This window comes from Bidens hawaiensis, unplaced genomic scaffold (assembly GCF_021521415.1).
Source record: "Bidens hawaiensis isolate Kalapana, Puna unplaced genomic scaffold, B.hawaiensis_p1.1 tig00009451_1, whole genome shotgun sequence".
NCBI lineage: Eukaryota > Viridiplantae > Streptophyta > Magnoliopsida > Asterales > Asteraceae > Bidens > Bidens hawaiensis.
The window spans coordinates 777,456-803,924 of record NW_027491702.1 but is presented as its reverse complement, the minus strand read 5'-3'; the positions used below and the strand labels follow the sequence as shown (position 1 = coordinate 803,924).

Genomic DNA, 26,469 nt, shown 5'->3' with positions numbered 1-26,469 from the left:
TTTTTTACAAATAATACCTAAAACTAGAAATTTATTTTCATAAATGCTTATTTCTAGAATTTTCCCTAATTTTAGCACAAGTTGTTAACATATGGGATTAATAATTGAATATATATTCCTAGTACAACCTAGGAATTTGAGAAGGTGCATGAACGATAAGTGCAGTGGGCCATCTTATTTCAATCTATAGCCAAAATGGTGGGGTAGATCAATATTATATACTAAGCTTGTACGATAAGTTTGACAACATTCTAATATTTAATTTGGTCATATATGGATTGTGATACATGCAATGCATATAATCATCTTTATTCTACTGCAATTAGACATAAAATCTTGGCCAGTCTTAATCAGAATTTCTCGCTTATGGCTTTGTGGTGACCCCAACAATATTTTTTATTTTGAAAAATTATGTGATATGATGTTACTGATTAATTAATTAATGAAACTCATCTAGAATTTGATACGAGTGTTGTTAAATACGTACACCTAGATGATTTCTCTAAAAGAATTTTGGCACATGTGTGTGCTTGGAGAGTGTTGATTAATAGACTTAATTCCTACTAGCACAAACTTGAATTGTATATGCATGTATTGATATTTAAAGTACTCTGTTCTATTAATTGTAAGGATAGCCCAGTGTCGAATTGTCATCTCTTCGAAAGTTATAGGGTGGCCGATAGTTTATGGTCCTTAATTAATTGTGTCTTAGATGGGGTTTCCCATGCCTTGGGAAAGCGATACATACGCTCTATGATTAACTAAGTGGAAGATTCGAAGATTAACTAAGTATGAGGAAAAATAACATGCGAGAGCGATAATTTTTGTGATCATCTAGAGACATGAAAACGAAATGGTCTTCTTAAGAAATTGTGAGAAAAATCGACTCTTGTTTATGATGAGCATGACAAGTCATTAAAAAGAGTGTATGCATGCTATTTGTCAACTTGCATACGACCGTGGCGTGTGTGTTTTGGCTCCAGACACCATGTAGATGGTGCTTGGCGTGTGTTTTTGGTCAAATATGTGTAATGATTGCATGGGGCCCATGGGGGTTAAACCACCACAGAATTTTTTATTTTTTTTTTGAGAAAATTCTAAAAGTAGTCCTTTTTAAAGAAAGAAGGCCCAAAATAGCATCTTTTTCCTAAGAATTTTTTAGAATTTAAACTTGAGGGACGCATTGAGAAAAGATAATTATTATTAGGGAGCAGGCCAAATTTTTAAAGAAAGGTAGGGAGCCGACCAAATTTGGGAAAATATTTAAGGTAAAGTCCAAATTATTTTGAAATATTGAAGGAAAAGTTTAAATTTTTTCTAAACTTTTTTTCTCAAAATACAGTCTCCCAAGATTGTTTTTTTATGTTTCCTACCTGTCCCATTCATATTTTCTGTGACATTTGTCAATTTCGGATTATTTTATACTTGTATTCTTAATGTAAACCCGACCAGTTTTGTATCTCGAACCTTTCGATATTATCAAAATGATGAATTTTATGTTACATATTTTTTTTATAGTTGTTGGATCTAAAAAAACACCCTTTTCGGTTCTTAAAATGCCCCGAAAACGCTCAAAACGAACTCCAGGGACTAAAACTACCAAAATGGAGACTTAAAGGACCCATTTGTAGTTTGTGCTTTCTTGGGTCTATAACCAACCCATTTTCATGCAACACCCTTTATGAAAGACCCATTCAACTTACCCTATATATACACACCCATCTTCTTCATTTGTGTTTGCTCATTTCCTCATTTCTCTCTCAAATTCTTGAATTCTAAGGTTGTTCTTCATAAGCTAATCTTTCATTTTAACTAACTTCTCAATACTTAAAGCTTGATGGTACAACATATATATAATATACACTCCTTGTTTACCTTCGGTCTTTCATTTCTCCAGTCTCGGCCAGTTGAAATGTCGGGCTAGTAAGGCAAGGTTACATGGAGGACTTTGTAGTCCTTGTTTATATATTTAACAAATCTAACCATATAACTTGTTATACTTGCTTAACTTCTGCATATTTTAGTTTATTGTTCATATTTGTCAAGTTCCATGCTATTGGGTATGTGATGACTAGCCTCGGTTTCATCCCGAGTTGAGAACCGAACAAAAAACCGAACTTTTGTTTAAAAGCTTTATTGTTAACTTTTTGAATGTAAAACTTGAGTATTATTATTTATAAGTTATTTTACAAGTTCCATGGTAATTGGGTATGTGGCAACCATCCTCAGTCTTATTCCGAGTCAAGGACCGAACCAAAAAAACCGAACTAAACCGAGTTCACTCGCTTAAGACACACAAGTGTGTTTTTAGCCACAAAAACTCATATTTTTCTTCAAGATTATATTTTAAATCAATTTTAGTTAATTTCTAAACATACTTGGCATGTCGGTAACCAACTTGATCTTATAACAAGTTCGGACCGATAAAGTCGTATACTCGCTTAACGAACGTTAAGGTTCTTCACAATAGAACTACATACTTGGTTAAGTCTATTTTGATTTTATTGAGTTATCTCATAACATTTATTATTTTGGGATGTTAACTTTGAGCTTGGTCAATTATCAAGTCTCGAACCGACAAACCCAAACACTCGTTTAAACCTCGTTTTGGTATTCTTATAACCAAGGGTTTTGCAATATTGCTTTTTAACCCACATTATTAGTCAACATTGGTTGAGTAAAAAAAAAGAAAAAAAACTAATGAATAGAATACCGAGACCCGGTTTCGAGTAAACGTATTTTACAAAACTCGTTTCTTTAATTTCTCAAGTATTTACATTTTAAATCATAAACTTTATTTATTTACTTTATTTGTCATGTATTTTATTTTAAACCCTTCCAAGACTACCTACTAACACAAGACCCGTTTAATATAGGTCTTGCTCGTTAAACCAATCTCTCCGATTATTCACGACACTATCTTTCAAGTTACTTGTTAATGTGAGTACTTTTTCATCCCCCGTTTTCCATCTTTCGTTTTGGGGGTGGCATTGCATACTTACTCAAATTCAAATGATTTATACTTGAGTCTTAAACCCCAGCACTTATTGTATATGTTTACTTAAATAAATGCTCGATTTGGTATTATATACTTTACATGATTATGTGCAAATTCTTGAATGCTAAGGCGGGTAGCCTCTTGAATGCTAAGGCGGGTAGCCTCATCAAAGTATGGTCATACGTTAATTCCGAGTATATATGGTATCCCTATAAAGAAATGTGTCGTCAATGTATTCTTATTGACGATTTCATTATTGTCGTCAATGTATTCTTATTGACGGTTCGTCAATGTATTCTTATTGACGGTTTTATTATCTAAATTGTTGCTATTATTTATTGTTTTCATATACTAGTTGTGGATTTCATACTATATACTTATTATCCAAAACTATGAAAATTGCTCACCAACCTTTGTGTTGACAAACTCTATTTTATCCAATGTTACAGGTTTGATGTTAGCTTAATTGGATTCCTTAAATAAACTTATCATCTTGGCTTTAGTTTATTAGAAAATAAAAGAACAAGTTATTTGTTTATCTATCCATTTGGCATTTTGTATGAACAATTATTGTGTTATTTATGATGATATGGATTTAAATGAGTTGTTTAAATATTGTAACTTTATAGTGTCTTTGTGCAATGAGCAATCATGTCGCGCCTCGACGTTTCCGTCTTCATTGGTCGGGGTGTGACATTTTCAAATTCTAGGAAAAAGAGATTTTTAAAACTCGTCTTGAGAGACGCATTTCGGATGCATTTGTTCTTAAAAAACGAGATTCCTGAGTGTCCTTCCTTGTGTGTCCAGATTATATAATTTAATAGGGTATTTTGTTCTTCATCAATTATTAAATAGTGCTTCATTATACACACACACACACATATATATATACACATGCATGCATATGTATGTATATACATATATGTATATATGTATGCATATATATATATATAGGGAGAGGATCAAGAGAGAACTCCTTTTTAAAGAGAGAACTAGAGAACTAATAAAAAATATTTTTAATTTAATTAAAAAAATATTTTTAAATTTCGTTTTTGCCATTATTCTTATATTATGTTACAATTTACTCAAAAAATATAAAAAAAAATAAAAAAAAACTCAGTGTAGTGTACATATGCAATACATCGACTTTTTTTATTGCATATGTGCACTAGTGTGTATTTTGATATGTGCAATAATGTTGAATAGCATATATGCAATTTTTTGTATTGTATTAGTGCAATAGTGTTATATTATATACAAAAATACCAAAAAAACAATATAGTGCATATGTGCATTAGTGTTGTATTACGTATATGCGATAGTTTGTTTCGAGTACAATCATTAGTGTTTGTATTTACATATATTTAATAGTGTGTATTGTATAATGCAATTGTGTTGTATTATATGCAATAAAACACTATCGTATATATGCAATACACATTAGTGCACATATGCACTACATCGCGGGGTTTTTTTTTAGGAACAATATCATCTTATTCAAAGAAGGAAAGAAAAAAAAATCACAAAATATTTTTTAAAAAAAAGTTAAAAATAGTTTTTATTAGTTCTCTAGTTCTCTTTTTAAAAGGAGTTCTTTCTAGATCTCACCCCTATATATATATATATGTATGTATGTATGTATATACATTTGTATGCATATATGTATGTATATATACATATATATATTTATGTGTGTGTGTGTGTATAATGAAGCACTATTTAATAATTGATGAAGAACAAAATACCCTATTAAATTATATAATCTGGACATACAAGGAATGAAACTCTGGAATCTCGTTTTTTAATAACAAATGCATATATGTATATAATCTGCATAGGGTTAGGTTAGAATAAAAACTCACTTGAGTTGTGAAAACTCTAGAAACTCATTCTCAACCACATGTTTTAATTAAAGATTAAATCTTGTGGTTCACAATTAAAGTTAATAAAAAATGTTAAAGTTTTCTTACACTTTCTCTCTCCTGAAAACATATATATAAATTACTAAAAAAATGTAAAAAAAAAATAGCAAAATATTTTTTTTTATGTTTTCGATATTTTGTATTAAATGTTACCACATATATTACATGTTACAAAAAAAAAAACGATGTTACATAGGGTTTTCACGGGTTTTCTCAACTCAAGAGGGTTTTCAAACTATACTTCTCCTGTATGCATATATATATGTATATATATATAGACACACACACATATGTGTATGTATATACATACATGCATATATACATATATATTATATATATACACATATGTGTGTGTATATATATATATATGTATGTATGGAAAATGGTTCAAATAATAATAAAGAGTTTCCTAGGAATGGTAATAATTAATAGATTTTTGACATTTGGCATTAAAATCTATGGTAAAAGAATAATTTTAGGAAACTATGTTGGTTATAATGGTGAAAGAGTAATTATAGGAAACTATGTCTGTTTTTGGTAATTTTAAATCTCAATCATTGATTAACATGATCCAATGGCTATAATTTATCTTTAGTCTTCCTAGGAAACTACTTCTTTTTACTATAACCCTCCCCTACATGTATGTATATACATATATATATGCGGAATATATATACAGGGTTAGGTTAGAATAAAAACCCATTTGGGTTGTGAAAACTCTAGAAACTCATTCTAACCACATGTTTTTAATTAAAGATTAAATCTTGTGGTCCACAATTAAAGTTAATAAAAAAATATAAAAGTTAATTTACACTTTCTCTCTTCTGAAAACATATATAAAAATTAATAAAAAAATGTAAAAAAATAGCAAAACATTTTTTTTGATGTTTTCGATGTTTTGTATTAAATGTAACAGCATATATTACATGTAACAAAAAAACGATGTTACATAGGGTTTTCACGGGTTTTCACAACTCAAGTGAGTTTTCATTCTATACTTTGCCTATATATACATATATATATTTATGCAAACATATATATATATATGTATGTATATATATATATGTATGTATGTATAAGTGTATTTGTGTGTGTGTGTCTGTAACATGAAGGTTTGAAGAAGAAGAAGAAGAAGATTATTTTGAAGAACGATAAAAATCTCATCTCCTAAGAACAAATTCTTCTAAAATACGTTTCTCAAGACGAGTTTTAAAAATCTCTTTTTCATAGAATTTGAAAATATAGACGGGCCAGGTAGAAAACATAAAAAACAGTCTTGAGAGACTGTATTTTGAGAAAAAAAAAATTTAGAAAAAATTTGAACGTTTCATTCAATATTTCAAAATAATTTAGACTCTACCTCCAATATCTTTCTAAATTTGGTCTGCTCCATACCTTTCTTTAAAAATTTGGCCTGCTCCCTCATAATAATTATCTTTTTCCAATACGTCTCTCAAGTTCAAATTCTAAAAAATTATCAGGAAAAAAGGGCTATTTTGCGATTTCTCTCTCTAAAAGGGACTATTTTAGGAATCCCCCCCCCCTTTTTTTGTCATAAACCCTCTTACTGCTATGGCGGACACGTACTACATAACGTCCCACAAGAGGGTTACGATCACTGCACATGCTTTGAGATGCATGAAGAAGTACATGGTTTTCCAAGAAATTTTTGAAAGTATTAATTGCACACATTATAAGTGTTAAAAATGACTTGCAATTTTAAACCTACGTAAAAGTTTATCCATGCTTAGCATCAGGCAAGCCCTGTGTGTAATTTAGAAGCATAGTACCACACTGGTTATCCCGATCTATAAGAGCATTCCCAGCTTGTTCTCTTATATAATATATCCATATATATTATATAATTAAATTAAAAAAGACGCTCTATTTTCTCTCATGTTTAATTAAATAATATTTTTTATACCTTTATTATCATATTTTCCCTCTCTTTCACTCACAACTACTTTATTAAAATATTAAAAAAATATGCAGTATCTACACTGAAAACCCAAATTTAACTTTCACATATAACTTTTCTCTCTCCTCTACTCACAATCACTCATAACCATACCATATAATTTGCAAACCCCTCTCACATAATAAGAGAACGGATTGAGAATGCCATAACAAATTAATTATAAAGGTTATATTTTTTTTTTGTGAACCATATGAAGCATTTGTAATATAATTTACTCCTTTATTTATATCACATGACCAAATATTGTAAAAGGGCCCCGATACAAAGATTCTTACCATGCATCATGATGATTTTGGGGGTTACTTGCTTTTAAAAGTATTTTTGGTTATTTGATGTTTATTGATTATTTAATAACACTTGTGTTTATCTCATTAGGTTGCGAATCCTAAGAGAACTTTTTAAAATTGAGAATTTTAAGAATTATTTTAGACCAAAAAGATCGTTAAAAAATTATAAAATAAAAAAAGAAAGTTTTAAAAAGGTAAAAAACCAAAACGTTTATCCAGCATTACGGTTTCATAAAAAATAATAATAATAATCTTAGCTTTTCGAAATTATACATATATGTATATTATCATTTAATCTACAGTTACATAATATACACATATTTATATTATCATGTATCTTAGCAGTATATATGTGTATAAAAATAACATGTATATATACATAGTAGGATTAATTTTATATATACCCTTACAAATATTATAAAATATCATATATACCCAAGCAAAAGTTAAAATATATGATATTCTCGGTTTTGCTAAATTATACATATATGTATAATATTTATGAGGTAATTTTATATATACCCTTACAAATATTAAAATATCATGCTAATTTGAAGAATTCGTTGACCGTTAAAAAAATAATAGTAGTCGTAGGCTTTTTTAATGAATAATAATAATAATAAAGTAAACTAAACAGTAAGGTTTGAAGAGGCTTTGGTAGCTACAAATGACAACTTCAATTAATACTTCATTATAAGCCTACTGCATTTCCTCATTTCTCTCTCTAGCATCAACGAATATGTGCGGTGGAGCAGTCATCTCCGACGATGATACTGCCCTTAAGCTTGGCCGGAAGCTGACGGCCAACTATCTGTTCTCTGAGTTTGATACCTTCGATCTCTTCGGCTGGGATTTCAAACTACAAATCCAACGTTCCACTACTGATCAGGTTATTGCTAACTCAAACTCCAAAAGATTCACCAACAAAGGTAACTGCCCTAACAATATTTCGATATTCTGCAGTTATTGCATGGTTTTGATTTTTATTTTCGTTCAAGTCTCTTCAAGAAAAAGAGTAAAGCTAGGCACAGTTTAAGCATATTAAAGCCTTTTTGTGGACCACTGGTTTTCGAATTTTGGACGAGTTATTAGTTCCTTTTCTAGTTTATGTTAGTCTAATTTTAGATGTAAAGCGTGTACATTGGGTGGCTCGCGTTGTGTCGTGTCGTGTCCTTCTAAGATATGTTGTGTTAGTGTCGACCAATTTGATATTACTTATAACTACAAGTAATATCCACTGATCACTTGATGAACCAAAACTTTTTTTTCTTTTGGCGTAATTGGTGTTTTTTTAATCATTTTTGAAAATCCTTATTTCTCATTCCTAGTTAACAAACTAGATTATATATATTTATCTCCAAAATTATAAGAAGCAAATGGAAAAGCTTGGAGAATGAGCAGTTAATTCTAATAAAAAAAGTTTTGTGAAAATGAATAGGCAATTATATAAAAAAGTAATTTCACTTATAAAAATTATTGTTTATAAAAAAAACAAAAAAAATAGAAAACCCCAAATTTAAATTTTCAACACTTTTTAAATAAGAAATTTTAAAAAAAAAAAGTAATTTGATGATATTATAATAATACGTGTGTCATTTAACTAAAGTTTTGAAAACTGTCCTACTATGGACACCCACACCCCCTATACGGGGGTTTATGAGACCCAATACGCTCCGTATAATCATATACGGGACGTATTAGTGACGTTTTTTTAGCAAAATAAGGGTGATGTCCCGGGGTATTCCCTTTTGAAAATAAGACCAGACATAGAAAACAACCAAATAAATTAATTTATGAAATCGCAGATCCACATGAAGAACCTCCGAAAGTGAGTGAGAAAAAAGCTAAAGCCAGAAAGAACAAGTTTAGAGGGATCAGGCAACGACCATGGGGCAAATGGGCAGCCGAGATCCGGGACCCGCATAAGGGTGCTCGAGTTTGGCTTGGCACATTCAATACAGCTGAAGAAGCGGCTCAAGCCTATGATGAAGCCGCCAAACGTATCCGAGGCGACAAGGCTAAGCTCAACTTTCATCCACCATTGGCCAAGAAGCTGCGTGTGGAGACCCCCAGCGAGTCAAGTCAGCCAACTGTGAATGACTCACTGTCACCACCAGCATTGCTGAGTTATGATCAGTTGCAATACCAGTCTTTCGACTCCAAAAATGTGGTCGCGGATTATGAGTTCAAGGAACAGATATCGAATTTGGAGACCTTCTTAGGACTCGATGACGAGTCAACTCAGTTTGGCGAGCCAGGTGTCGAGCCGAGCCACCTTTGGATGATGGATGACCTCCCGGTTATCATTTGAGTTGTAAAACCGACTGAACCCAGTGCGTAATGATACGAGTTTGAAAATAAGTTGTGTTGCCGGTGGCACAGAAACTATGTGTGTACGTGCTTTCGAGACTGCTTGTGTGTGAGGCGTGTGTTTATAATATGTTTTCTAATATGTGTTTATAGGCATATGGTATTGGACTTGTATAATTACTTATGTCCTTAGCATCATAATAACTAATAATTTTTTTTTTAAATATAAAGTTAACCTTGTTTAAACGTTTAGATTGCATCGAAACAGAAGGCAAGCGGGCAACAAGCTGCGTCGCTACCCCTTTTAAGTTGCAAAACTCAATATTTTAAAAACTACATTTGCTAATCTTTAAGTTATAACATTATTATACATGACTCGCTGAACATGAGTAGGTAACTCCACTAACAATTAAAAATTAGATATAGATAAGACTAAATGAGCCATAAAAGTCATGTTCATGAAACGTATGGTAAAATAAATATACCTAACTTTTATACTTTTGCTACAAAGATCCATCGAGATAACAATAAATATAAATGATTAGACCCAGAGTGAAGAGGAAATCCTAGAGGTGTAATTCTTTTTTAATCAAAATAGGGTTATAGGAAAAAATATTTACTGATATGAGGATTTTCAAAACTATTTACCAAAATAGATAGATATTTTTGTATAAAGTTACTCTTTTTCATTTCTAATCTTATTGGGTCATTATTAAATTTTTTAATTTAAGAAATATAGATAAAAAAAGTCAATTAAAAAAATAATAAAACTTATATTTCTATATTCTTTTATCATTTTCCTTATAATAATTCAATTATTTTTCTAGAAAAATCTCCACGTATAGCTAAAAAGAATTAAAGTTTGAATTGTGCTTTAACATTAAAATAACCATCATCATCGTCATCGTACTCAGTATATCTCACTAATAGCAATGCTATGGTAGGTTCTGAGGAGGTTAATATGTAGACAGCCTTACCTCTACCCCGTAGAAATAGAGAGGCTGCTTTCGGTGAGACCCTCGGCTCGATAGTAGCTTTGCATCAAGCCTTGGACATAAGGCACACAACACTCAACCATCGGCACACCGGTGGATTGGTGCATGTACCCTTATCTTTCGGCTGTCAACGCCACCACATTATGCCTGATTAACCTTCCGCCAATTTTAACATTATTTTCATGATATTAGTAAAATAACGTCAAAATTAATGTAATTTCACCATATTAAAATAACCAAATTCTAATTTTTTTTCTTCGTAACATTTCGGCATAATATGTATTATTTAAAATGGTTAGTATGAATGAAAAGCAAAAAAAGTTATCACTTTTTCCTTCGTAATGTTTTAGCATAATTGTTGTGGAAAACCAAAAAGATTCCTACCGAACAACATGTTATCGATTTTATCGGAGTCGGTACCCACGTTCATTTTTATAATTTTTGCATTTATGCTTAATTAATTTGTTTTATAGACATTCCATCATATATTTTGTTAAAACAGAGTTGCTATTGAAATAAATTTTTTATACAAGTGCTGGTACTGTACTAATATTGATGGCAAACCGAACTGGTGCTGGCTTAACAACATAGATACCATATCAATATTAAATCCAGTTCAAAATTTTAACCACCCTTAATATAAAAACCTTGTAAAACAATAATAAGCAATAATAAAAACAACAAAAATAAACAAAAAGCTTAAATAGTAATGTAGCACTTTTACTTTTGTTTAAAAATAATTTAAACTAAAAAAACATTTTTCAAAAACACTTTTTTTGAAGTATTTTGGGGAAGAAAATGGGACGGAAAACAAATATGTAAACTTTGTTATTTTTTAATTCATTATTTATTATCTTATTTGAATTAAATAAAAAATAATAGAAACTATCTTGACCCAATAAAATTAAGAGTGAGAAATGTAGGTATATACTAAAAAGCTTACTTTATAAATACTTTTCCTTATTTTGATAAATACTTTTCCCAAAACCCTATTTTGGTAAAAAAAAATAAAACTCGAAATCAAATCTGAAAGTAATCATAAACAATCCTTCCTACTCCTCCATAATGATATTTAGCCCCTTATACATATATAAAAGATAGGATGGGCTAAGGCCTTTAATATATATATTTGGATGGGCTACCGTCATATATATGTTGATTCGTATTTGTGTTGGCTCAAACTCGTCATATATTTTTCAACCAAACTTGGTATATGAAAACAGTTAAAGCCGTCTTTCAGTTTGCATTTTCTTAAAGTTATATGATTCATGAATATGTAAATACATATATTTTTTTAAGCAAACATCTCATTCTATTAAATAGAATTTAAACCGAAATAGATAATTGCAAGTTTGAATAACTTTTTACAAATGAGGATCTACTATTAGTTTATATAAACATGTCGTAGACCAGTGATATATGAGATTTGTGCCTTAGAGAACTAATTAACAAGATGTTTCTGTTAATTGATAAGATTCATGCAATCAATCTTATAAAAATCACTCTAACTCTCAATAAAATTTGTAAAGGTTTGCAATGAACAGTACCAGTAAAAATAAGAACACAATGGAATCACTTTAGGCGCCAATGCATATATATTACTCTCAAAGTTGCAAAAGATTAAAAGAAAATACAATCAAGCACAAGGCACTTACATCCACACTTTAAATTTTCTCTGAGAGACTATATGTACTATTTGAACTCTACTGGACATGATCTAGGGTCAACACTAATTGTTGATCGTAATGTTTAAAATCAACTCAGACCGATTCGAAGAATATGTTAGGACTAAAACTAATTGGATGGTTATGCAACCCACGATCTCATGCATCTTGCATTGTGGGCCGGCGTATGATGGGTCAAACCTGGACCCAAGTAGGTAGGATGTGTCACTATATATGTCAGTTTATATTTTTATATAAAATAATGGTATCATATTTCTTTAATAACAGTACGTTTATAAACTTTTAACTCAAAACATACAAGTCACCAGTTCATAAAAAAGCATCATTTATTTATCTTCATTGAAGTGTTTGTTAAAATATTAGAGCATTTTTTCTTTAAAAAATAAAATAAAATAACAGTTGTGTCAACAAGAATTTTGGCCCATCTAGACAACGATTTTTGAACTTTTCCCGAAAACATGTAGTTGGTACAAATCAAAAATACTTATCTCGACAACATGTTGTCGGGAATAGTGTAGTTGGTATAGCTTCGCCCCGAAAAATAACATAAATACTTATCCCGACTACATGTCGTCGATCGGGATAAATATTACAAAAACTTTTTTAAGAAAATGTTTTATTTTTAATAAAAAACATAAAAAATATTTTATAATTATAATAAAATAATATTCATTTATCTGTGCCGACGACATGTTGTCGGGATAGAATTTAAATATTATTTTATTTATTTATCTATACCGACGACATGTTGTCGGGATAGAATATAAATATTATTTTATTTCTTTATCTATGCCGACGACATGTTGTCGGGATAGATTTTAAATACTATATTATTTCTTTATCTGTACCGACGACATCTAGTTCGTATAAATAAATGAAGAAAATAATATTTAAACTTTATCCCGACAACATGTCGTTAGGAAAAATTACATAAAATATTTAAAAAAAAATCATTTATTTGTTTATAAAACGAAAAGGATTAATAATAAAAAAATAAAAAACCTATACCGACGACATGTCGTCGGTGTCGTCGGTATAGGTAAATAGCATCATTAAAGTTTGCTGTTAGTGCCTCACCGGAGATTTTGCCGGAAAACTTTCGGGGGACAAGTTTCGAGACTTAAAGCGTAACAAACGCGAGATACAACGCAATGTCAAACGTAATATCCAAACAAAAAAGTTATTAACAACAACAAAACAATTTATTTCTCATTAAATCGGTATTACAAATTACATACAAACACAAGATACGAACAACTTCAAAAATGAAATATAAAAACTAAGGAGATCTTGATGGTGGTAGTTTGAAGGAGTTCTTAATGGTGGCAAGACGGAGGCGGAGATGTTGACGGTGGCGTTTGACAGAGGTGGTGGCGTTTGATGGTGGTCGTTGAAGGTGACGGTGGTGGTTGAAGACGGCCTAGATTTAATTGTTGTAAGTTGAAGGTGATGGTTGATGGAGAGTTTGGTGTTAATGAAGTAAATGGATGGATGATGGAGATTTATTATTGAAATGGAGAAGATGGTAAAAGAATGAATGTTGCTAGCCATTGGATCAAAATTAATCAAGGGCTATAAAGCATTTTCAATTGATCACACGGATCGTGACTTTTCCAGACGACATGTCATCGGGATAGCACTCCACAAAAATAAAAGCGGGTAAATTTCATTTAGGCGTATAAGTTAAATTATTTTCAAAATATTTCAGGAAACTTATCCCGACGACATGTCGTCGGGATTAGTTAGCATATTTTTAATTTTTATTTGCTTTTTATATATATGTATAATGCTTTTAAAAAAAATAAAAAAAAAATTTAATTTTCTATCCCGACAACATGTTGTTGGGATTAGTTTGTATTTATTTAATTTTTATATGTTTTATTATTTCTTGTGTATTATGTTTTTTTAAAAAAAAGTAAAAATAAAATTTTTTTCTATCCCGACGACGTCGGGATAGGACGACAGTTATAATTTTTTTCTTTTTAATTTATATCTCAAATAATTATTTTTATATTTCTCAACTAATTATTTTGTATTTGTAATACATACAATGATGGCTATATGCATACATACATACATACATACATACATATATTGATGATTACATGTCATTGGTATATAGGCTTTGTCACGAAACGTTTACATACATACATACGTACGTACGTACATACATACATTCATACATAACTACTTACATACATGCAAATACACATACATATATACATACACACATACATACATTCATACATAACTACTTACAAGCATACATTCACATACATTATACACATACATACACACACACATACATACATACACACAAATACATGTCGTCAGGATTTGATAGTTAATTTTTTATTATTTATTAAAATATTATTTATCTATGTCGACGACATGTTGTCGGTATAGAATTTAAATATTATGTATGTATGTATGTATGAATGTATGTATGTACGTATGTATGTATTTATGTATGTAACCATGTATGTATATATGTACGTATCTAACCATCTATATATGTATGTATGTATGCATGCATGAATGTATGTAACCATCTATGTATGAAGTGTATGTAACCATCTATCTATGTATGTAACCATGCATGCATGTATGTATGTATGTAACCGTGTGTGTATGTATGTATGTATGTACGTATCTAACCATCTATGTAATTGTATGTATGCATGTATGTATGTAACCATCTATGTATGTTTGTATGTATGTATCTAACCATCTATATATGTATGTATGTAACCATCTATGTATGTCCTCAAACGTTTTGAAAAAACCCAAGATACCGATGGGAAATAAAATATAAAACTTCTATCTCGACGACATGTCGTCGGTATTGGGTAGTTAATTTTTTATTATTTATTTCTAATTTAACATAATTTTAAAGAAAATGAAAATTATAATAAAAAAACTATATCCCGACAACATATCGTTGGGATTGGGTAGTTAATTTTTTAATATTTATTTTTAATTTATTATGATTTTATAGAAAATAAAAATAAAATATAAAAAACTCTATCCCGACAACAAGTCGTCGGGATTGGATAGTTAATATTTATTTTTTATTTCTAATTTAAGATGATTTAAAGAAAAGAAAAAATAAAATATAAAAAAATCTATCCCGACAACAAGTCGTCGGGATTGGATAGTTAATTTTTTATTATTTATTTCTAATTTAAGATGATTAAAAGAAAAGAAAAAATAAAATATAAAAAAATCTATCCCGACAACAAGTCGTCGGGATTGGATAGTTAATTTTTTATTAATTTATTTCTAATTTAAGATGATTTAAAGAAAAGGAAAAATAAAATATAAAAATTCTATCCTGAGAACATGTCGTCGGGATTGGTTAGTTCTTTTTTTATTATTTATTTCTAATTTAAGATGATTTAAAGAAAAGGAAAATTATAATATAAAAATTCTATCCCGACAACAAGTCGTCGGGATTGGTTAGTTCTTATTTTATTATTTATTTCTAATTTACGATGATTTAATGAAAAGGGAAAATAAAATTTAAAAAACTCTATCCCGACAACAAGTCGTCGGGATTAGACAGTTCATTTTTTGTTATTTGTTTTTAATCTACAATGATTTTAAAAAAAAGGAAAAATAAAATATAAAAACTCTATCCCGACAACATGTCGTCGAGAGAAGTGTCAAGTCAAATGTATGATTTAGTCAAACATTCTCTAACGTATTAACAATTGACACGTGTGTTGACAAGTTAAAAAATTTGTGATTTTCTATCCTGACGACATGTTGTCAGGATAGGGTTTGATATAGCGACAACTTCCTGTTGTCGGGATAGGCTAATATTCTTGTAGTCTCACATGCACATAATAGTTGCATTATATGCACAAATAAAAAAAATGTTAATTCGTCTACTTAGATTTAATATATAGTCACACACTTTAATGAAAATATATAAAATATAAATTTTACGAATATATTTATTTATATATTCCAGTTTAATAATTTAATTTATTATTACAATTTTTACCAATATTTTTAATTACGTGAATGCGTGATATGAAGGGAAATGCAAACCTCAATTCATGCTAAACACGTTTTCTGCTTCTAATATGTTCACGCAAAGTTCGTGGAGCCTTACCTTAACTTTATGTTGATAGATGTTGTAGATTGTAGTCTAGTGTTAGTATTTGTTGCCTGAAGAATTTTGGCATGAAGAATTATCGTGTGATTACTCTTCTTGTTCTTCTTCTAGTCTGCATGGCTGAAGGTATATTAACAACCTTTTTGTTATATGTATACACACATATGATTTTGGTGAATGTCTATATGATATTTGTCTGGTTGGTGATTACAAAGTCGGTTATATATGGTTATGAGTTTGACCCAAAAACGACCCATGCACACCCCAATCTGATAGTGTAGGTGTGCCATTGATGAGAAGTGGAAAAGAGAGATGGTGTGATAGGGGGTTGGTGGCGAAGATTGGTGGCCAGTGTTCATCGACTGGGTTTCATGCAGTTGGGATGGTTTTTAGGTCAAACCATTGGTAACATGTTTTAATCACTGCGAACCAAAATCAAACTGTTAAAAATAAAACTGAGATAAATTGAACAAAATTGTTATTAACGATTGGGTTCATTGGGCCGAAAAAGGTTATTAGAAAGATATAAAGTTTTGTATGAGCATAATTAACCATTATATAAACAATATACTAGTATGAGTTTATGTGCATATCATCAAGTACAAACATGGTTGCAAATATGCATGTCGATGTTGGCTTAATTACTCTTAGAGTCTTAGGTTTCCGTTTTTGTCCCAAGTATCATGCATTTCTTCAAAGCATAAGGTATAATAATTGATAGTATAGTTTTTTGTGTTTAGGAAGCAGAAATGGTATCAAAGAGCCACAGCAACTAGCAATTCAAAACAGTGGCGATATTCATGCCAAGACGTATTGTTGCAATGAAGACGCAGGTATCAAGTGTTACGATTCAGAGAAAGAATGCAAGAAAGACTGCATGGGCTATAGCTAGGTTGACGAGATTCCAACAAGAATAAAAGGAATAAAGCAAATTGTTCGTCTCTTATGTTCTATTATCTTTATTGAAATTTCATGTCTTTGTTTAAGTATAATGTCTTAATTCTGTCATATATTTATTTGTCACATAAATCAAACATAATTATTTGAGCACATTTAAAACTATGTAACATGAACGTATTCTATGTAACTGACGCATATCTGAAATATACAAATATTATATATAAACTCCTGACTGAAAATTTTTATAATATTAAGTCTAATACTAATATATCAGCCTCCCTTTTAAAGTAAAATCTAAATTTAACATGTAGTGTCAAATCTTGAAATTTAAAATATACAACCTTAAAACGAGATTAAAACAATACATAAGCATGTAAGTTATACAATCGATTATTTGGATGTTTTACAATAAAAACATGATTATCAAAAGTTGCTAAAAGTGGAAAATTCTTGAACTTCGAAGCCCAAGCTCCATGAACTTGGAACAGAGAGACTGGTAAACCATCAATAGTGTTTGTCCAATAGTCAAGGTCTTTGAGAAGTTTTCATCAATTACTTATGGGTAATGTATAAATAGTCTGTTTATCTAGACATGAGATTTAAGCCATGTCCTAACATAGTATATATTTATATCTAGACATGAGATTTAAATGATCATGATCCAACCACATGTCTTTCGGTGATTAATGCCAACCATTTGTAAGCTCACGTACATCGGTTAGATCCTAGCATGCCGGTTGCAATGATAGAAATATCAAATATAATTAAACACACGTGTCATTCGTAGTGTTTAATTTGCGGTTATGACTTATGATGATAGAAATATCAAATATAATTAAGCACGCATGTTGTTCGTAATATTTAGTCATATTGTTTGATTCTTTAATAAAACTAGTGTTTCACCCGGCGCGTTGCGCCGGGACAGGTCGGTAAAACTCGGACGGTGGTAAAACCCAAGCATTGTCGTTCGTCGGATGTTGAGGCGGTAATGGATGTTGAGGCGGTAAGTCAACACGAATTCGGTCGGTTTCAGTTGTGTGCATTATGGTATCGGAAGTCAAGCTCTAGCGTGGGTAAAACCCAAACGTTGTCAATCCCGGGTGTTGAGGCGATGAGATTACGTAAATTTGGTCGGTCTAAGTTACGTTTGTAACGTTACCAAAACTAAAACAAAACAAAAACAAAGTAAATACAAAAACAAATTTGGCATTCGGTTGTTTTTTGTTACGTTCATTAAGATACTGGAACTAAAACAAAATACGGTGAGTCCACGCGAATTCAGTCAGTTTCTCTCATATTCGTTACGGTAGCGGAACTAAAACAAAAAAGTAAAAATCAAAATTGTCATTTGATAGATTTACGTTATGTTCATTACGGTGATAGAACAAAAAAAACAAAAACTAAAAAAAACACAAAGTGTTGTCGACCACTAAGATGTCGCCAAGTGGCCAAATCAGGCACTTGCGACACAAAAGTTGTCTTTTGTTATATATAATAATAAATAAAAAAATCTATGTATTAAAAAAAACACCAAACCCAAAAAATCAACAAAACGGGCTACTACTATTAGTTGTGTTTAAAAACACCATAATCAGTTGTCTTCCCAAACACCCTCTATGTGTGGCCTTTATATCAAACACAATTAAGGTTAATCACCAAAGTTTGCCTTTATATCAAACACAATTAAGGTTAATCACCAAAGTTTGCAACCCACCTGGATAAAAAAAAGCAACAAAACTGGGTAAATGGAGATTCAAACTCTAGTTTAGAGGCTACAAGAACAAAGCATTACCATCACACTATCTTCCACTTTTATTACTTTCGTTAGTTTCAATTCAATAAATAGTAAAAGAGATTCCGAAATATTAAAAAAAAAAGAAACTTAATGACTGCCACACGGCAGCCACTGATTAGACCCATTTGCTTTACTGTAGCTATATGTTTGGCTTTATATATAGTATAATTGGGTCATAGACAAACATACAACATAATATGCTCCTTGATCAAAAATATATAAAACTTGATTAGGGTTCCAAAAAGTGACGAACCTTATTATAACAAAATAATAAATTGATTAAGTTTGTTAATAATCTAATATATACCAAAGTAAAAACAGGGTTTAAGATCAAGAATAAAACAAACAACCCATTCTAAAGTCTTTTCAAAATCCAGCATCAAGACGGATGGTAAACTTGAGGAGATGGAATGCATTGGGGAGTAAGCGGGCAGGAGCCCATATGATACGACGCCAATGGGAACTTTGGTCTGCACGTCTCAATACCATGCCAAAGCCTCCTTGAGTTGGGGTTCCATCCCAAAGACCAAGGAGCGTGTATTTGACGCTTTTTTATATCTTTTTTAGACATGTAACTTTTTTAAATCCTTTGATTCGTTTTCAATCGGGTAAACATCTTTATGCATTCTAATCGTCTTCATTCCCTGATAAAAACCCTATGTTAGTTTTAATTGACAGAGGCTTTTGATCCATCGATTTTGGGTTTGAATGATTAGGGTTTATATTAGTGTTTTAAAAACCGGTTCAAACCGGATTTTGCAGAGCAGGCCGGTATTTTGAGCCCGGTATTTTTGGCCGGTTTTCAAAAACATCGTACTGGCGGTTTTTTCTAAAATACCGGGTTTTTACCGGCAAACCGGTTTTATGTCCAAGAAATTTTTGATATTTGCGGTCCATATTTTATCAAAATTACTTTTAACCCAACAATTAATATTCAAACATGTAAATTTTAGGACTGCTTTTTTAAAATTGAGTGTTTTTGTATTAATTTTTTAATACGGATTAACTTTTAGATTATTTTTTGTTATGAAATCTACATTTGGGTTATTTTTGGAGTTAAAATTGTATTTATAGGAAATTATAAGGTAAACTATTCAACCCCGGTTCAACCGGTTGTACCATTTTTTAGCTCAATCCGGTACGAGTAAAAAATCGGTTTTTAAAACATTGGTTTATATTGATTTGCGATTGTTGACAAATGCATGAAAATGATGTGCCTACTCATCATCAGACGTGAAGTAAGCTGCCTTGCAATCAAGTTTTGATAACTAGGCATGCCACGTAAGCATCATACTAACGGAGTTAACTTCCGTTAGTCGTGGTTCATTAAAAACAAATACCCTTTTAGTTGGTACCGCCACAAGCCAACTTTGAAGTTGAGACCGTTATTTACAAATAGGACATTGTTAGGATTATCTAAAGGGAATATCTTATAGAATAGTAGTCAACTTTCAAAAGTGTTTCAATTAGGTCATTCACGCATAGTTTCCCCAAATCGGGTCACTAACTCTTCAAATTGAGTGTCACCGATTTTTTTGTGCATCAAGAAAGAAATGGAGGATAAGATGTGGGGGCCGGAATTTGCAATATATGTAGTTAAATTTAAAAAAAACATAAATTATATTAAAATTTAAAAATAAAAAATAAAATTCACGTCACTACTCAACGTCAACTTCAAAAAAAGATAAAAATGATTTCCTATGTGAAACAAAAAAAAAGAAAAAGGCTAAAAAAACATGTTAAAACATTTAATTTAATAAAATATGAGAGTTGAGTTACTTAATTGCAACACTTTTTAAAGTTGAGTGACCTAGTTGAAACACTTTTAACACTTGGTTACTATTTTATGAAGTTACCCCGTATTTAAAACCAATAATCCATACAAGAATGAAACATGAATGATTTAAGCTTCTCAAAATAAACCTTTTCAATAAACCACTCAAACGACTAATAAGCATCATTTAATTTGGTCATCACACATGGATGCGAACTACTAACACGTCTCAAACCTAGCACAAAACTCACAAGTTTGAGCTTATTCTAAAAATGAGCTTATTTTAAATGCGTTCGCATCGTACTTGTGTCGATCGCACAAACCCATTTAATTAAACGAGTCATGTTCGTGCCAACCTGACAAATCCACGGCTTGACTCGTTTATCTATCTATTTATTTATTTTGCTAGTTTGAGACCCGTGTATTATACGGATAACTGATTAAAATTTTTTTACTTTAAACATTAAGAAATATACAATCAATAACAAAATTATCATATATTTTTAATACAATTACAAATTACATGAATTACAAAAGAAACATTACACAAATATTTTATAAATAAGAAAAAATTTTCTTATACAATGCATTTGTGATTGTATTGGTCAGATTATCTTATTTATCAAAAATCAAAATCTTTAAAACATATTAATAAATATAATTTATGAATCGTTATTTCTTAGAATGATCGAATTGGTGAAATTTTACATGTAGTGTTCTTTTTGGTGGTGGCTGCCGTCGGGTTGTGGAGGTGGTCGTTGGCGGTTGGTCGGTTTGTTTATAAAAGTTTATCGTTAAAAAAAATTATATATATGCAATCAGGTAATTTAAATATGCAAACACAAAGAAAGATAAATAATAAGTATATAAAGATGTTTTAAAAATGTTACAACATATTCAAATGAGAGTCAACTTCTTAGTATGAAAATGGTGATTTTTGTCGGTCGTACTCACAAACGAAACAGGGTATTCGCTAAAATGGCATTAGAAATTATCATAATGTTTTTCATTATTAGTTTGCAGCCTGATAATTCAGGAACTATAAAGGGACTTTAAAAAAAAGCATCTTTCAAGTTTCAAGAATGTGGTTCAATACAGCTACAATGACTGGTCTATTCCTGAAGCCAGGATTCAACATCTTTTGCATTTAATCAAGATAAATATAAATAATTGTAACATAATCCATATGTGATAAATAAAAACCCAAATTCATAAAGATTTAATCCTTTTTTATTACTTTATGGTCGACTGAAACTTTCAAATCATGTTATGTATATACAACTCATATTCGAGTCTTCTAACTTTAGTGTAGTTGTCATGAGTTGAATAATTGTAGCAAAAAAAAAAAAAACAGAAAATAATAGTCTTTTGTGAACCACGTTAATAAAAATATACAATTGGGTTGTGAAGGATTCATGAAAATCTTCAACAATGTCAAGAGTAAAACAGGATACACATTATATAGAAATAGTAAGATTAAATATAAGTCAAAAGGCTATTATTTCAGTAAAGCGATATTTTAATCTTTCAATCCTAATATGTTAATTACATAATACATATAAACACATAGGTAGGTAAAAAGGAAACACATCAGAATGCTATGCTTTTTGAGACACGGATGGTCTAAAGTCAGTTGATCATAAATAATGACACGGTCTATAATATCCATCCGGACTCTGTCAACGAATTCACAAAAAAACATAAAGCATTCCTAAATTAGAAAATTACACAACAATCTATTGCTTGGACACCAAAGTGACACAGTTAAAAGAAATCAATGTGTATGATTTAGGAAATTACACAGCAATTTAAATCTGACCTAAAACTAATCAACCATCAAAACAAATTCAAGATAATGAAACATGCAAATTGATGGATCTAAAGCAGGAAATTGTAAAGTTACCTAAAAATAAGAAACAGTGGAAAGCAGGAGTGGTAAGAAAAGGATTGACCAGAATATATAGTCATATTATTAACCATGATGAACAGTCTGAATTGATAATAATGGTGGAGATGAACGATGGCAGCGCTGGAGATGAATGATAACAGCGGTGGGGATGAACAGTCTCGTAGGTTTAATCGGATAAGGGAGAAGGCAGCGTTGGGTATCTAGGTCTCGTATGTTTAATCAAGAAGGGAGAAAGCAGCGAGTAATCAAGTTTGCAATCTAGGGTTCGTTATTGGGGAGGGGTGTGTGTTTAATAAAAACAAATGGATCTTTAATAATATATGGATCCGAAAAACATTATTTAGGCGGTTTGATCAAAAAAATAAATACCATTTATTGAATATGAGTTAAAAAAGATGAGGAGTGGCGAGAGCATAACAAGTGGCAAAAAAGAGTATCCTTTTATTAGAGTAGTAAGATAAGATGATTTACTATAATATATTTGCAAAAAAATGTTTTAGGATCTTTAATAATATATGGATCCGAAAATCATTATTTGGGCGGGTTGATAAGAAATAAATACCATTTATTGAATATGGGTCAAAAAAGATGAGGAGTGACGAGAGCTTGATAAGTGGCAAAAAAGAGCATCATTTTATTAGAGTAGTAAGATAAGATGATTTACTATAATATACTTGTAAAAAAATGTTTTTAAAGGATCTTTAATAATATATGGATCCGAAAAACATTATTTGTGCGGGTTGATAAGAAATAAATATCATCTATTGAATATGGGTTAAAAAAGATGAGGACTGACGAGTGCTTGACAAGTGGCAAAAAAGATATCCTTTTCTTAGAGTAGTAAGATAGGTAATTTGTAAATTTTCAAAGTAAAATAAATATGGTAATCGTAGATAATTTGGGAATTTGAAATTCAAACTTTGAAATAAAATATATGAATTTTGAGTCAAATTACGGTTTATTGAGGTAAAAATTATATAAACTTTTGAATATTAATTATTAAGATTACCGTAAAATAGGTCAAAAATATGGAATGAGGAAAACAAAATCAGAAGATTTTGCTTATTTCAAAAATGATTTCAATTTCCAATTTAAAATCACAATGAGTTAGGAATAGATAATTGTAAATTTCGAGAATCTCTTAATAGTAGGAGTAGGTAACTACCTATTTAAACATTTTGAAATTCAAATGGTAATTGTTGATTTATTTAAAAAAGATAATATTTTTGAAGTTTGGAAATATACTAAATCTAAATATTTAATTCGAACCGTATGATGGTAAAATGTATTTATTATACCCATATTATCGGTATTTCAAAATTAAGTCACTCTAATATTTATTTACTGTAATATAGTTACAACGGTTAAGGATTTAAAATTCAGTTCCCATTTTGAAAATCCGTTTATTATATTTGAATATGAATTTATAGCTACATAAATTAAAGAATGTAATTTGTATATTATAAATAGGTAATTTGTAAATTTTGAAAGTAAAATAAATATGGTAAGTAGATAATTTGGGAATTTGAAATTCAAAATTTGAAATTAAATATATGAATTTTGAGTAAAATTACTTATAAAATTACGGTTTATTGAGGTAAGAATTATAGAAACTTTTGAATATGGAAGAAAAAGCACGGTGGCATTTTATGAAGATTACTGTAAAATAGGTTAAAATTTATGGAATGAGAAAAACAAAATTAGAAGATTTTGTTTATGGAATGAGGAAACCAAAATCAGAAGATTTTGCTTATTTTAAAAATGATTTCAATTTCCAATTTAAAATCACAATGATTAGGAATAAATAATTTGTAAATTTTGAGAATCTCTCAATAGCAGGAGTAGGTAACTACCTATTTAACCATTTTGAAATTCAAATGGTAATTGTTGATTTATTTAAAAAAGATAATATTTTTGAATGGAAATATATTAAATCTAAATATTTAATTAGAATCGTATGATGGTAAAATGTATTGATTATACCCATATTATCGGTATTCCAAAATTAAGTCACTCTAATATTTATTTTCTATAACATAGTTACAACAGTTAAGGATTTAAAATTCGGTTCCAATTTTGAAAATCCGTTCATTATATTTGAATACGAATTTATAGCTACATAAATTAAAGATTTAAGATTTCTTACATACGTATTGTATTTTTCGCTGTCATTAATTTTTGTTGTTTATTGTGTGCAGACATGCTTATTGGATTGTTGCAAGGGCAACAGAAAATGTAAAACTTATACATCTTCTGCCATCTTTTTGATAGATGATGAGTTATAATTTGGTCTGCATAATGTATTTTGGTTGTATCTTATTAATTTTGGTTGCATCATGAGAGGTGATATGGGCTATGTCCTTTATATTGGTTAATCATATTGAGGTGTAAAGTGGTGGTATGGTTGCTTCTCTTTTCATAATTCTTAGTTCATGTTTTTTTTTAGATTTCTAGATGTTTGAATGCTGAATATGAGCTGATAATCATGTCTTTCATTAACAAATGGTACCATTTAGGAGTTTTATGCAAGTTTTTTGATCACTACAACAATTGTTTTATAGCTATTAAGTTTTTTTAGAATGTCTACATTTTTGGCAATTAACTTAAAATATGACGTTTTTTTATGTGATCTTTATTGATTTTGGTTTTTTATTATATGATTTTGTTGAACCGTGTGTTTTTTATATGATATATGTTGGTGTTTTCGGAGAAAAAAAAAGTTTTGTAAAAACGTTTGTTACTGTTATAAAATACTAATGTTTAATTTTACAAAGTTAATACTAATGTTGAAGTTTATTAAGACACAAGATTGATTGGTCAAAAGTCAAAATTTAGAATTAGGTAAGTTGTTAACAAAGAACTTTTCAAATTTGGATAATGAAAGAGTCTTGTGCCTTAATTTAGAATCGTTAAATCAAGGGTTAAAATGTATTCAAAATTTTAATTGCAACAAAAAAGAAGGGTTCTTTCCAAATTTGAATGATAAAAGTCTTTGCCTCAGTTTAGAATGGTAAAATCAAGGGTTAAAATGCATCCAAAATTTCAATTGCTAAAAAAAAAAAAGTTAAGTGACCTGTGAATAGTTTTTTTTTTTTTTTTTCATGTTTCACATTTTGTAATTATTTATATTATTTTTTTTGCTATTTTATTATATTACAAACCTGTGTATTATACGGGTTATAACATAGCGTGTGATTAAACTAATAGTTGTAAATGTTATGAAAGAACTAAGATGATACCTTTGGTAGGCTCAATAGGAAAGTTAGCTTCAAATTTGAGCTTGAAGACGTAAGTTATTCCCTCTATTGACATGGCTAAAGAAAAATAAATTAATCAGTAAACTTAATAACAAAATATAATAACAAAACTGAAAGTAAAGCACACATTTGTATTTTGAAAAAAACTTAAACACAAACGATTGAATGGATAGATTGAATACATTATTGTTGACAACCGCATCTGTGAAAAAAATGTGTAAGGCAAAGGAAAAATTAATAAAATTAGTAGCAGAATTTTACATGTTAAATGGAGCACAAAAGTTAAAGCTAAGAAAATTGATTTACTGTGTTTTAAAAAACCATTTTGACCCGAACTCACATTCACCTAACTTAATTTTTTAAGAATCAATACTGATGTGAACCAAAAATGAGCTATTATAAAACGATTCCTTTTGATTTATCATGTTTTTCAAATGACTTGACCTGGAACCATTTTCTATGTGTCCTTTACTCTAGGCCTAAGTAACAAAATGATTTCAACCGAGAGGCATTACATATCTCTAATTCATAATACC

General features: G+C 29.9%; 1 protein-coding gene across 1 annotated transcript; it reads left to right on the top strand.

The window, feature by feature from the left end:
- Positions 1 to 7,924: 7,924 nt before the first annotated feature.
- LOC143532522 (ethylene-responsive transcription factor RAP2-3-like) lies at positions 7,925 to 9,496 on the top strand. Its single transcript, XM_077027557.1, has 2 exons — positions 7,925 to 8,114; positions 8,991 to 9,496. Exons 1-2 carry the CDS (start codon positions 7,925 to 7,927, stop codon positions 9,494 to 9,496), a joined length of 696 nt encoding a protein of 231 aa, XP_076883672.1.
- Positions 9,497 to 26,469: the final 16,973 nt, after the last annotated feature.

Coding starts and splice junctions, on each gene's coding strand:
- LOC143532522 (XM_077027557.1), top strand. CDS start 7,925: ATGTGCGGTGGAGCAGTCATCTCCGACGATGATACTGCCCTTAAGCTT. Junction 8,115..8,990: donor CAAAAGATTCACCAACAAAG/GTAACTGCCCTA, acceptor ATGAAATCGCAG/ATCCACATGAAGAACCTCCG.